Consider the following 13845-nt stretch of genomic DNA (forward strand, 5'->3'; position numbering starts at 1 on the left):
GCCCTTCTCGGGATCTGGGACCATCTGAGGGGCGGAAGTGGAATGACCCCCGTGGGGCATCTCCTTGATATCAAGCACGGGTTCGCGAGCCCAGTGCCAAGGGAAGAGGGTCGGGGTGGGGCGGCGGCACCAGGACTTTGAGTTCCTGGGGTTCAATGGGGGCACAGGACCCCCCGGCTGAAAGCCCTTCTGCCGGAGTCCTCGTGGAGCATCCGGTACCCTCTCGCCGGCCTGCGAGGCCACACTTTTCCGCGGGCTCCCACCCTGCTGTGCTTCCCTGCGCCCCACAACCGAGGCCAAAGGCTCTTCAGCACTTTTATTAAAAATTGGTGACGCACAGAGTGCTGCGGGCATCCCTGGGCCGCTCTAGCCCGCGGGACTGGGTCAGTTCCAGTCGCGCACGTCCCGGCCCGGGGGTGGGGGACGGGGGTCGAGGTTCTCGTGGTTGCAGACCCCGCCGATCACTTGCCCACCGACTCGAATATGATGCGGTTCTGCTCGGCGCGCTCCCGCTGGCTCTGTGTCCGCGCCAGCTCCAGCAGGGTCCGCAGCAGGTGGAAGGTGAGATCAATGGACAGCGGAGGGTCGTCCCGTCTCGGCCGCTCGCCCGCGGTCCGGGATCTCCACCGGCCGGGCCCCGCGCGGCGCGGGAAGCGCTCGGCCAGCAGCAAGAGCAGCGCGCGGGCCCCGCCGTCCTGGTTCCGCTCCCCGGGGCTCCAGCGCAGACTCGGGTCCCGGACCCCGGCCGCCGCCGCCTCCGGGCTCCACCGGCTGCTCCCCGGGCGCTGCTGTGCCAGGAGCAGCAGCGCCACCAGCAGCGCCGCGCGTCCCCCCGGCTTCATGGTGCCGCCGGCCCTGGACACACAGGGGCAGCGCAGGGTGAGGCGCGCCCGGGGCAGTCGCGGGTGGCACCACTCCCCTTCCCGCGCGCATCCAGCTCCCCTGCCGGGCCCCTGCGCCTGCCGCCTGGTACCCACAGCCTTCCCTCCAGCCCCAGCCGCTGCCCAGCCCGGTCCTCCCTCTCTCTCTCTCCCTCTCCCCCTCTCCCCTTGGGCGAGCGGTGGTGGCTGAGCTGCGCGCCAAGTCCTGGTGCTGAGGGAGTCAGGGCGGATGCTCTGAGCCACTCACAGGTTGCCGGAGAGTGTCTGCACGCCGCAGGACGGGGCTCCGCTCTCTGTCCCTCGCGCGGGCTGAGGGCGCCGTGGGGACCACGGGGTCTGTCCCGGGACCGCCGCCAGCCTTATATAGCTCCAGGACAGCTCCGACTGACGTCAGCGAGGAACATGCACGGATTGTAGAAGCAATGACAGCCGCAGCCTCAAGTCCGCCGCTTGCAAGACCCGGAGGGGCGCACCTCAGAACCTGCCTCTGGGTCCTGGGGCCAGCGCTGCAGGCGGCCCCCGCCTTAAGAGAGCGAGAAGCCGCTGGGGCGTAACCCTTGCTCTGGGAGCCACGCGAGTCCTTTACCTGCTTACAACAGCCAGCAGGGACTAGGCCCAGTCCCCAGATTAGACCAGTCAGGTGGCCAGGCTTCTGTGGCACACAGAAGAGAGGCTGGACCTCACGGCTGCCGGTGGCGCCCACCCTGCTGTTGGCCTCTGAAAGGGGCCAGAGGCATTGGGAGACGGCTGTGCTGCTCAGACCCAGTCCCTAGTCCCCGCTGTCAGTTCGGCCAACGGAGGCACTCAGGAGCACAGGGGGCTCCCAGCTCCCGCTCTGGTACCACCCCAGAGGCAGCCAGGCGGCAAGGCAGCCCCCCACTACCGGGATGCTTGGTCTTACTCCAGCCCCGTGGTCTGAATTCTAGGCCGGTCTGCCGAGGCGCCACTGGAGAGCCTCCGGCCTCTGAGTGCTTTCAGACTACAAAAGGCAGGTCCATCTGCTGCTGAGTTCGTCCCAAACTGGTATTTTCGCTGTTAGTTTTTCTTCTGTGAATCACAGCTGCAGTATTACTGTACCTCTGACCTTCAGTTAAGATCACTTGGTAGGAAGGGAACTTGTCTTAGTCTCTTCACACTGCTATACCAAAAATACTATCAACTCAGTATCTTATAAACAGCAAACATTTATTTCTCACAGTTCTAGAAGCCAGGAGGTCCAAGCCCATGGCGCTGGTAGATGTGGTATCGGGTGAGAAGCCGCTCCCTAACTTTCATAGAGATCACCTTCTCGTTGTGTCCCCACATGGTGGGAGCGGTGAGGGATCTGTCTGGGGCTGTTTTAAAAGGGCACGAATCCCTCATGACCTAATCATCTCCAAAGGCCCCCACCGCCTAATGCCATCACCGTGGGCATTAGGTTTTCAACAGATGAATTCTGGTGGGGACACCAACATTCATCTATAGCACATGAGTTCCAATTTCCACTCTGCCACTGGTCGGTGGTGTGGACAGGTCACCTCACTTGTGTGGACTTCAGTGTGCTCATCTGTAGGAAAAGATCAGGACTGGTTGTCTCTAGACTTCTTTCCGGCTCTAGAAATTCTGACTGCCCCACAGGTTTCTGCTGGGCCCTCCGCATCAGCTCTGCAGGTTTCAGACTACATACATACGTAACAGATCTGCAGAGGCCCCATATAAGGGTTTGGGGCCCCCAAAGAGCCGGAGCTCCAGCTGGGCTGGGAAGGTTAGAGAGCAGATGTAGCTGTGAAGAGTGGGGGATACGGGTGTGAGCTGCAGCGGACGAGGCCGTACGTATTTATGGAGTGCCTTCCATGTGGTGGGATGAGACCATTATAAAGGTTGTAATGATTTCAAAAGGAGTCAGGCGCTCAGCCCATTAAGTTCTGAGTGGCCACGGAACCCCAGGAAAAGCGACGTGCCCACTTCAGGGAGGCCGTGTGACCGCGCTGGGGTCAAGCTGCCGCGCTGCCCGCGCAGACACTGGGGTGAGGCCGGCCTAGAACGAGTGGGCCTTCCACGACAGGTAGGAGTTCCAGATGACCGCGACACACTGGACAACAGCCAACCTATGGAACAGGGGCAGCGGTGGCGGTGTGAGGACAATGGAGAATGAGGAGCAAGCATGGGGGGGGGGGAAGCTGGACAAGTGCTACGGAAAAAGAGGGCTTGTCCCTGAGAATGTCCACACCGAGGTCTCCTTCCTTCAGCCCTGAGGGAGGGACGGGCGGCTCGGACCAGAGGACAAGCAGGCCGGGTTCTGGGGCTGCCCGAGCTCTGTCTCTGGGACAAGAGCCTCAGAGCGGAACATGCTCATCTCGCCAAGGGTGGCCCTTATTCACGCCTGTGCAGGCTCCTTCTGAACACACGTCTCTGTGCATCTTTACCAGCTGAAGAGATTTTATCTTCCAAAAACGTCCTGCCTGCCATGAAAAGTAGTACCTCCTTCTCTTTATTGTCAATTTACCTTTCTCTGGTTTCAAAGAGTATCGCAGGGACCCTAGTGTTGAGGAGCTGGTCCACAAGTCTTCCTTTAAGCTATGCTCTTCAGAGTCCCCTCAGAAGAGTTTCATATTTTTCCCTGTCCCAATGCCCTTTCACCCCCAGCAATTTTACCTACTCATCTTGAGTTCCACTCTATTTTCTACTGTGGTTTCAGCAACTACCTTTATGATTAAGGTAGAACAGTACTCTGCAGTGGACTAACGGGCCTGGGTTCCTCCTTGGCTCTTTCGCCTGCCTTCCTGTCCTGCCTAGTCTGTTGCCCCCCAGGCACTGTCCCTGCAGCTCTGCCGTCAAAGGCGAGAGCTCAGGCAGGATGGAGACGGGGCTGGGAGCAGGAGCCTCTTCAGGAAGATGAAAGGTCAGTGGGCAGGTTCTGGGACAGGTTCTCTAAAGGATAAGTTCTGAAAAGAATGCTCGAGAGTCTGAGGAACTCTGCTCAGGGCGGGGTTCTGGGAGGGTCAAAAGTGATTCAAGGTTGAAAGGAGCATCACTTTGTGTCCAGCTGTTTGTGACGTGCACCTTCCTTGGAGGGTGGGGTGAGGATGTGTCTTACCTGTAATGAAGGGGGACCAGGTAGAAGTTGCCTAACTGCACAGCAGGCCAGAGCTACAAGAGAAAGAAGGTTAAGGTTGGGGGGCTGCCTCCCTCACCGACCCCCAGACTCACTGGTCTTCCTCCAGCTTCTGCAGACAAGAACTAGGCGAACGACTGGGTGAGTGCTTCCCTCAGTATGGTGCCCACACTGGGGACGAGAGAGTCACCCCAACTGAGGGGTTTCTCTGGCGGGAGGACCCCCGTCCCTGGGCACTTCCAGACCCAAGAAAGCAGGAGAACAGGCAGCTGCGGCGTCAGCGCTTACGTAGTAGTTGGTGACAAGGGCGTCGGGATAGTCCTGAGGAGACAAAAGGAACAAACTGACACGAGCACTCACTTCCACGCAGCGCCCCCCTGCCGCCTGCAGAGCACGCCCGACACAGCGGCTGTTCAAAGACCAGACTCGACCACAGCCCCCACCCCCCCAGCTCCTCTTCTCCCCGCCTGGGGCTCCGGCTGCATCCCACCTGGCTCCTCCCCACGAAGCTGGCCTCACTGCCCTGGGGCTGCCGGGCCGCCAGCTGGAGACCGCCCCCACCTGCCCAGCTCACCCGCCGTAGCTTGGCCCAGTTGTCTTGGGCTGACAGGCCATTGAGTGCTCCTACCAGTGGGAGGAAACAGCCCAGAAAACATGGGGCAAAGCCCCCCTAGGGGAGAAAAATTAAAGTTCTGTGATGCCCTCCCCCAGCACAACTCATGCTTCCCGAGTCCCTTTTCCTTCTGCTCACCTGATCCAACAGCATCTTCTTTAGTGCATCTACCTTGGTGGTGCCGGGGATGAGGCGGTCCAAAACCCTGTACCAGCCTCCTACTACAGGGCCCTGAAAGGAAACCCCAGGGAGGACAGAGGGTGTGCGGTGAGGGGAGCGCTTGGCCTTTTGCATCACAAAGCTCTTCTCTCAAGGATTAGAAACCAAATCCCAGTGGAAGCAGACACTCGAGGTTGGCTTAGATGTAAGAGAGGCCAAGGGAAACTAAAGAATGACGTGGAACTAGGACCACCGTCCAGTCCTCCAGCAGCCCGGCTGTGGATGGAACTTACCACAAAGCCACAGCCCAGGGAGACCATGATCAGGGTCCGGCCAGCCTGGTGTCCCCGCAGACCTCGCTTCTCCACCAGCTGCTGTGAGATAGTGTCACCCAGGCCCATCAGGGACCCTGCGCAGGGGACACAGGTGTTGTCAGGATACCTCCTGGAGATGGGCTGCCATTCCAGGGAGGGAAGGAAGTCCCTGAATGAGGCTCTGACACTTGGAGCCTAAGAGATTAATTCTGGGGCAAATGGCCAGTCCTTTACTGCTGCTTCAAAGCGTCCTGTTAGAAACTGGGAGGGGCAGCCTTGATGAGGCTGGGGCCCACAGACTCTGCACAGAGTCCTAAAGGGAAGTCACAGTCAGAGACTGCAGATAAAGGAGAATCTAAGGTGCTTGGGCTGAGAACCATGGACTATCAGAATTGGAAAAGCCTTCCAGATAATTCCATCCAAACTCCTTATTTTCGAGGTATAGAAATGAAGGTCTGGGACCTCACATAACCAGTAAGTGGCAGAATCAAGGCAAGAACCAGGTGGCTTGATTTCCTACACAGTGATTTTTCCAGGACCCATACTGTAAATAGATCATGTGTAGAATGGTAAGGAACCCTGGGGTTTTTCCCCCAGTCCCAGGCAAGACCCTGGAAAGTGTCCTTCACCTTGGTCTTGGGGTCTCTCTTTGTGAAGGACAGCAAGAATTCTTCTTCTTCTAAAACACGAGTGCTTACATGGTCCCAGGCAGGAAGATGACTGGTTGAACCGATAAGAGTCCCCACAAGGAGGAGTCCTGGTCACCTCCTAGCACAGTCAGGTAAACCCAGACTCCCCCCCACATTCACAACCTCAGACAGAGTGAACGATAGATATTATAGCCATTTCCCATCCCCAGCCCCCAGGTCTTTGTACCCGCTTCCCTTCCCTCACTCACAGACACTCCATCCCAAGCAACCCTCGTCAGACACCCACACCCAGAAACCAAGATAGAAACTGTCACTATTTACAGAGCCCCCTGTCAGTTACAGTGGCGTGATGGTTTCCAGCAAACACACACACACAGGGTCACTTGGGAGTGACCAGATGATCTCCAGCTCGCCTGTCTGTCTCACTGAGTAATGAGAGCCCCTCTCCAGCCCCACAGCCACCACTGTCCCTGTGCCCTCAATTAGCACTGGGCAAACACATCCTTTAACCCTAGTCCTTGGTACAGAGCTGGCTCTGACGTCCATGCTGGCTGCACACTCACTGCTCTTCCCCCACACCCTCCGCAAAGCCCTGTCCCCGAGGAGCCGCATCCAAGGCAGCTGGGGCCACGGGGGAGCCAGGCTGCTGGCCCCAGAGGCACCCATCATGGCAGTCCGGACTCTCCTCTCCCTGAAACTCTCAAAGTGCTGGAGGCTCTTCCCAGAACGTGCTAACCACAACCTCCCAGAGGGCAAGGACAGAATCCTAGACTTTTTTTTTTTTTTTTTGAGAGAGAGAGAGCATAAGCAGGGGGAGTGGCAGGGCAGAGGGAGAAGCAGACTCCCCGCTGAGCAGGGGGCCCGATCTGGGGCTCGATCCCAGGACCCTGGAATCATGACCTGAGCCGAAGGCAGACACCCAACCGACTGAGCCACTCAGGCATCCCAATCCTAGACATCTTTGTTCCCTTATCCCCCGCCACACCTAACCAAGGGCCTGGCAGGTGCTCGGAAAACCAACCAAGGAAAAATGTCAAATGTACTGCCCCAAACAACAGGCCCACTCCAGGAAGGGCGTGAGTAGCCCACAGGCCCATGTGTCAGGCTCAAGGTGTGGGGACCCGTGGAAGCGGAGGCTTGCTCCCTGCTCCACGCCGTCGGCACTCATCTCCCTACCTCCTGCCTCACCTCCCCCAGGAGGGCCTGCTGCCGTGGCCATGCATAAAGGCAAGGGTACCCGGAGAAGGCCCGCAGAGGGCGGAACAGAAGGCAGCCGCCTCTTAAACGAAGAGGCCTAACAGTTTGACACTCTACTTTGGCAAAATGTTTACAGCTTACAAATGGCTCTCACACATGTAATCCTCATGAAAGGTCTGGGAGGTAGGGTCACACTTCCATTTAATGTCTTTGAGAGATGAAGTTATTTGGTAAGGAGTAGAGTGGGGCCGAACCCAGGCCTTCTCTCAAGCAGGGGCAGGAGGCTCGGGAACCACAGAAGGGGCGGAGACTTGGGCGCAGGGGTCAGGGGCGCCAAGAGGCCTCTGGCTTCTACTCGCAGGAGATTCCTGCCCAAACAAGGCCCCAAAGGCCATGCGTCAAAGACACTTCTTGGACTAATGTACTTCCTGTCTTTTGCTGCCCAGGAGGTGACCCTCTCTGTTCCTTGTCACCTTGTGGGGAGGGCAAGCAATATTCCTAGGTCACAACAGTCACAAAGAGAGGGAGGTGTGTGTTTTCACTCTTTGTGGCTTGCCAACAGTCACCCAACAAGCTGAAGACAGAGCAGGAATGAACCACAGTCTGGGGAGCCAGCAGCCTTTGAGAAAGACGGACCCCAGGACCCCAGACCATGCTCATCAGGCGGAAGGGCAGCAGTGAGAGGGAGTGGGCTTGTAGCTCTGGAGCCCCTGCGGGCCCTGCCCATTTCAGACAGAGCCGTGCCCCGCGGCTCCTCCTCTGCCCATAGATCATCGGGGCGCTGGGCTTGCAGCAGCTCCAGGGCGGTTGAAGGCTCTGGTCTGAGCACAGAGCAGGCCCGCATCTCTGGCCCAAGTGAGTTCGAGCAAGAAGAGCTGACATTCAGATTCCTCACTCTACCTTCCCCAATGCCAGAGCCCAAACAGGCCCCAACTGAGTCCTCCTGACATATATGGTTGGTCTAGATCTTTCAGTGCTCTGGCTCCCCTTGCCTCGGCCTTGTTTCCAGGGGGTTGGAGCCAGAGACCTGCGGAGACGTAATGCCCGAGCCCTGATGGGGCAGGGTGAGGGGCTGCCGGGCAGTGATGCCCAATGCCAGGCCGGGCGTGGAGCCCAGCAGGCAGACGCTGGCGCAGGTGTGACATCATGCCCTTGGGTAGGTGCCAGTTCTCATGCCGTCACTCACCACCGGATTCAGCGGAGTGAGGGGGTGGGGGGCAGGCTGCCTAAGCACCGATCTATTTGGGACCACCCCCTGCCCGCTAGTGGAAAAGCCCCAACTTCCACACCGTCTTCCTAGTTCCCTACTTCTCCTGTTTTGTTCCTCTCCTGGCTTTTGTGTATGGGGTCGTAGTTGCAAGAAAATAAAGTGCTAATGGAAGATGAGAAGGTTGAGGGGCTGGGGCATCTGGGTGGCTCAGTCATTAAGTGTCTGCCTTCGGCTCAGGTCATGGTCCCAGGGTCCTGGGATCCAGCCCCGCATCGGGCTCCCTGCTCAGCGGGAAGCCTGTTTCTCCCTCTGCCACTCCCCCAGCCTGTGTTCCCTCTCTCGCTGTCTCTCTGTCAAATAAATAAAAAATCCTAAAAAAAAAAAATTTATGTTGTCTTAACCTAAGTTTCATAATTATAAATAACCGCAAAATAAGGGGCGCCTGGGTGGCTCAGTCATTAGGCGGCTGCCTTCGGCTCAGGTCATGATCCCAGGGTCCTGGGATCGAGCCCCGCATCGGGCTCCCTGCTCGGCGGGAAGCCTGCTTCTCCCTCTCCCACTCCCCCTGCTTGTGTTCCTGCTCTCGCTGTGTCTGCCAAAAAAAAAAAAAAAAAAAGGTTGAGGGGCAGCAAGGTGGAATGGGGAGCAGGAAGTGTGTCCTTGAGAATCAGGCCTGGGGTGACAGGTACAGCTCCTGGCATGGGGCCAGCGGTGCTGCTGACTCACTCCTCCCCAGAAGTCTGCACAGTTAAAAGGCTGCCTGGGCTGGGGGCTGGCTCTGACAGACCCCAGGGGCAACTGAAGCCTAGCAGAGAGGGGGAGAGTGCATCCTCTGGGACTGCTCTGAATGCTCTCCCCATTCCTGGCCCGAAGCTGTCCTACTGCTCTAAAATGAGACAAAACGGAGGGCTCTACAGCTTGTCAGGGATGTCAGCCCAGACCAACGGGGGCTACACTCAGCTTTCGAAGGCCCCGTAGTCTCGAGTGCAGGGCAGAGCACTGGGAAGTGTGCTCCGTTCTAAGGCCAGTCCTACCGCTGACCATGGGGACCCCAGTGCACGTCCCCCCCACCCCTGCCGCAGTCTCCTGCTCTATGGTATCGGGGCTGGACTGGACGCTCCAGGGCCCGCTGAGCTCTCACATCCCGGCAGAAGTCAGACTCCAGGGAAACCAGTGTCTGCCCCTCGGCTGCCCCCTATAGCAGGACTAGAGTGGCCAAAAATGGATGGAGCTGGGCCCGGGGCCCACTGGAGACTGGAAGGGACCTCCAGAAAGGACGGGAAAAGGCTGACTCAGGCTCTGCAGAACACACAGTGGACCTTTTCCCAGGCTGCTCTGTTCCTGACTTTAGCTTGGTCAACACTAGGCGTATCAGACACTTCTTTTGAACCATTTCAGATCTTGATTCACTTATCCCTTATTCTGGCCACTAGTGCAGCTCAACCTGATGAATCCTGCCTCAGGCCTGGGTCATACCCGGGGCTGCGCCCTTGATGCCTTAGCCGGGGACTACACACAGGTGTTGACATCCCACGTGGCAAACCTTTGACCAATGTGGGATGAGAGCTGCTGGGTAAAGGTTTCTTTTCTCCAGAAAAGGCTATTCTCCCCTATAGTCCTAAGAGGCATTTCAAAGAGCTTCTCAGTCAGTTTTAAGGGATGGAGCAGCCATGTGCCTTAAGCAGTATGCAATCTGACCTTCCTTATATCGGCTCTCCCTCCTCCCCCATGGGATTACTTCCTACTCCCTGACAAAGTACCTGCACCAAAGCCCCAGTCTCTGCTGTTAGAGAACCAAGGCTGAGAGAGTCACCCATGTTCAAATTTAAGGCAAATGGAACAAACGGAGCCAAAACACCACTAGAAAAAGAACAGCTTGGGGGCGCCTGGGGGGCACAGTCGGTTAAGTGTCCGACTCTTGGTTTCAGCTCAGGCTGTGATCTCAGGGCGTGAGATCTAGCTTTGCATCGGACTCTGTGCTGAGCGTGGAGTCTGCTTGAGATTCTCCTTCTCCCTCTGCCCCTTGTGGGCTTGTGTGCGCTCTCTCTCTCTAAAAAATAAATAAATAAATCTAAAAAAAAAGAATAGCTTGTCGTGTGTGGATTGACAACACTCATGGAAAGGGCCAAGCCCCGGAGCCTTTATGTCTATTAAGCATTTTTTTACTTCTAAAGCCTTTTCACAGAGATAACCCTCACGCTGACTCTGTCAGGTCACTAACGCAACTCAACTGCTGAACGAGGAAACTGAGGCTCTAAGAGGTTTACTGACTTACTTGTCTCTCTTCAGGTAGCTATTGGGGGCTACAACTCTGAAATTCGAATCCTGCTCTTCTAACTCCAAGTCTGAAATCTCTATTCGGTCTTCCAGTGTGAGGAGCTATCCCAGGGGGCCGGAGGAAGCATTGTGCTAGGATCTAAAAACAGAGCTAAACCCACCTTCTCCCTTTATTTGTAGTTTGATCCAAATACACTAGCAGCAGGGAAGAGGTCTGAGAAAAGTGCTACCTAGAAAGTGCTTCAGGGCCGCACAGAGATGATGTGCGCTCTGGCACCGACAGACAAGCACCCCAGTTCGGCCACATATCCGTGCAAGGGCCCCTCTGAAGGACAGCTCCTCCCCTTGTCCCCCGCACACCCCTTGGGCAGGGAAACACGAGGACTGTCCCTCCCTCTCTCTTCTTGATGGCCACGAGGGGGATCCTTCCAGCAGTGAAGGGCCCTGAGGGAGTCTGAGGCTGGCAAAGGGCCCAGCGTGTCAGTCCCCATCGCAGCCCCACAGTCCAGCATGAGTCACCACACACGCAACCAGGTGAGTCATGCAGGCTGACGGACACTCTGAGGACAGGACATGGGGTGGTTGGGCACGGAGGTTGGAGAGGGGCCCAGGGAGGGGCAAAATCGCCCATCCCTTGGCCAGTCACCCAGTGAAGTTTCTAGCGCTTCACCCAGTGAAGTTTCTAGTGCTGAAGTGGGGCTGTTCCAGTAAGAGGCCTGCTGTTCCTCCCTGGCTTCCATAGCCTGCCACTCCTCTCAACGGTCTTCCTCTCAGAAGCCCATGGTCCGCCCTAGAATCCTCTTCCCTTCCTCTAAACATAGGCAAGATCCCATCTTAACCCGATCACTCTTCACTGCCCCAACAGTCATAGACCTTCTAGTCCTCTCCCCTGTAAAACTTACCATCCCCTCACTTCTTAGCTAAGGTGAAAAATAAAGATGGTAACAAATGCAGGTAAGTCACTGGATTACCTTTGTTAGGTTGCTATCCAATCACTGGATTTGGAGTAAACATAAATCCTTGATTAGTGTATTGTTTGGGGATACATACATGGGTAGTAAAACTGTAAGAAAAGCAAAAGAGTGGTATAAACAAAACTCAGGAAAGTAGTTATTTCTTGGCTTGTATGAGTTAGGGATAGGTGCTCAAGGGTTCTCAAGCTGGGTACTGATACAAGAGTAATCAGTTTTAATACTATTTAAACTGTACACACATGTCTTAACCATTCTTTTGTATGTTAAGATATTATTTCATGATTAAAAAAAAAAAACAAATGAAGAAAAATAAACTGGGGTAAGAGTCCTGATCCCAACACTTACTGGGTGTGTAATCTAATGTGGACTCAAGGGATCCTAGCTCACAGATCTTTGTGGGGACCCTATGAGATAATGTGTTGAAAGTATTTTGCACACTGTAAGATGTTAGAGGGGCGTTTGCTATTGTTAGCTTTCTAAGTTAAGGCCTCCTGGGGGAATGCCTTTAACCCGAAGGGATGACTCGTCAGCTCTCTGAGGACTTTCAGATCCTACTTTACACCTAGGTATACCCTTCCCTTTGGAACAACCTTGGGGACCCACCCTCCAAAAGACTGGGGACAACTTCGGATGAGAGACAGCCAACCTTTCAAGGGGGCTCAGTAGAAGCAAAAAATGAGGGAGGTTTGGTGGGGTGAGCTTCTGCCTCCCCAGTCAGCCGGCTCTGGTTCCACTCAGGTCTATTCACTCACCAGCTGTCAGGACCTGTACCTTCCACGGGTGAACGGTCAGGGCTCGCTGGTATGCCCGCCAGAGTGCCATGATTCCTGTCAAGCCAAGAGGAGGGGGGGGTCACCCCCACTGCCCCTCCCCACAATTAAAGAGACACTTGACTTTCCCTTGTGTCCACTCCCTCTTCCCGACCCGCTTCCAAAACGTCCTAGAGGGGAGGGGCCTCAGGAGGGATGCTTCCTGGACAGCTTCCTGTCACAGGGATCGCCTCAGGCAATCAGGTAATAGAGGAAGGCTGTAGGCGGCTGCGGAATCTCGGTGGCAGTCACCCGCCACCCCATCTCTGAAGCAGAGCCACCTGGGGGGCCTACTTCCGTACCGAGACACTCATAAGGGCAGGTTTGCTCTGGCTTTCACCCAGAGCCTGGTCGGTCCCCACATTCACTCTTAGTTGGAACCAGCCCGCATCCTTCCTGAGTCCAACTCCACACCAGAAATAGTGTGGCCCCTCTCTGGGCCTGGACCGGTCACATACGCTTTGGACGCTCCAGGCACGCGACGAATTGAGCCAGGAAAGGAGAATCGCCCGGCACTCACCTGCGTTTGCGTCCTGCCCCTCCCACGTGACCCGACCTGCGCAGGACTTCCGCCGCAAGCCCCGCCCCTTCCGCCCGGCTGCCCCCGATTTCCACCCCACGGGCCGCCGAGGCTGGAGTGGGAGTGGACTGAGCGAAATAACTCGTGGAGAACCGCTCAGCTGTCCGTCTGTGAGCAACCCCTTTTCCAAGTGGACCGCGCCGGGTCTCGGTGCCCCGCCTGCCATAGTCCCCAGCTGGGGCCGACCTCTGCGTCTTCATGCCCCTTCTCTCCCCGAAGCCCGGGCTTTTCAACCTGGACGGACCCTCACTGCTCCCGCACCCCGGAACTGGCCAAGGTGCTGACGCCCTTCTCAGTCTCGGAAATCAACTTGGAAACTATAAGCCATAGTTAAGTGCGTGTTATTTTTTCAGTGTCCCTGGGTCTTCACTAGCCTTGATTGTGAGCTCCTGAATGGGTGAAAATGGGTCTTGTTCGTATTTGGCATCCTCGTAGCACCTAGTTCAGTCTTTGTCCACAGTAGCCTTTAGAAATGCTGTGTAAAGAGGACTCCTTCATGGAAAGCACGGGATTCCAGAACCTCAGGTCTTGGTACTGGTTTTGTAACTTAGTGGGCTCTACAGCCTTGGTCATCGCTAGACTTGAACTTAAGGTTCCTCATCTGTTAGACTGTTTTTCAAACTGGGCTCCTCAGTGTTAGGGGTTTACAAGATGATTTGGGGAGGTATCACTACAGGTTTTTCTTTACCTCGGCTTAAATATATTTCTAGAAAGAGCCACTTTTAAACAAAGGGATCCACAACTAAAAGTGTTTGGAAATCACTAGATTAGGTGATTTCTTAATCCCTTTTCAGCTTTAACATTCTAAAATTTTGTCAACATAGTGCAACAGCCTTCCGAGGGTGGTGGAAACTACTATAAGATCCCTGGCAGATTTGTCAGGCTGGCAGCCTTCACTTAACTATATTCAGGAAACCCACACTACAGGAAGCAGCCATACCTGATTCTTTCAGGTATGTAACCCTAACCCTAACCCTAACCCTAACTCTCACTGATTCATACCAGCGAGTCCTGACCGTTCACCTGTAGAAAGTACAGGTCCTGACAGCTGGTGAGTGAATAGACCTGAGTGGAACCAGAGCCGGCT

General features: G+C 56.0%; 2 protein-coding genes across 8 annotated transcripts; both read right to left on the reverse strand.

The window, feature by feature from the left end:
- Positions 1–308: 308 nt before the first annotated feature.
- On the reverse strand, positions 309–1895 carry UCN (urocortin). The gene is made up of 2 exons (XM_036090333.2): positions 1129–1895; positions 309–855 (listed from the first exon to the last, which is right to left on the reverse strand). Exon 2 carries the CDS (start codon positions 840–842, stop codon positions 462–464), a length of 381 nt encoding a protein of 126 aa, XP_035946226.1. The 5' UTR covers positions 843–855; positions 1129–1895; the 3' UTR covers positions 309–461.
- Positions 1896–2047: 152 nt separating this feature from the next.
- On the reverse strand, positions 2048–13080 carry MPV17 (mitochondrial inner membrane protein MPV17). 7 transcript variants are annotated; one of them, XM_078056110.1, is made up of 9 exons: positions 12699–12750; positions 12122–12196; positions 11367–11458; positions 5041–5156; positions 4727–4819; positions 4550–4645; positions 4264–4296; positions 3958–4010; positions 2048–2968 (listed from the first exon to the last, which is right to left on the reverse strand). In XM_078056110.1, the coding sequence occupies exons 4-9, from the start codon at positions 5146–5148 to the stop codon at positions 2899–2901; spliced, it is 453 nt and encodes a 150-aa protein (XP_077912236.1). In that variant the 5' UTR covers positions 5149–5156; positions 11367–11458; positions 12122–12196; positions 12699–12750; the 3' UTR covers positions 2048–2898. The 7 variants fall into 7 exon arrangements, 6 of the variants coding, with proteins under 6 accessions (XP_077912236.1, XP_077912237.1, XP_035946221.1 ...); XM_078056111.1 differs by lacking the exon at positions 12699–12750 and adding an exon at positions 12481–12686; XM_036090328.2 differs by lacking the exon at positions 11367–11458 and having other exon boundaries at positions 12699–12769.
- Positions 13081–13845: the final 765 nt, after the last annotated feature.

This window comes from Halichoerus grypus, chromosome 10 (assembly GCF_964656455.1).
Source record: "Halichoerus grypus chromosome 10, mHalGry1.hap1.1, whole genome shotgun sequence".
In the NCBI taxonomy this organism is placed as follows: domain Eukaryota; kingdom Metazoa; phylum Chordata; class Mammalia; order Carnivora; family Phocidae; genus Halichoerus; species Halichoerus grypus.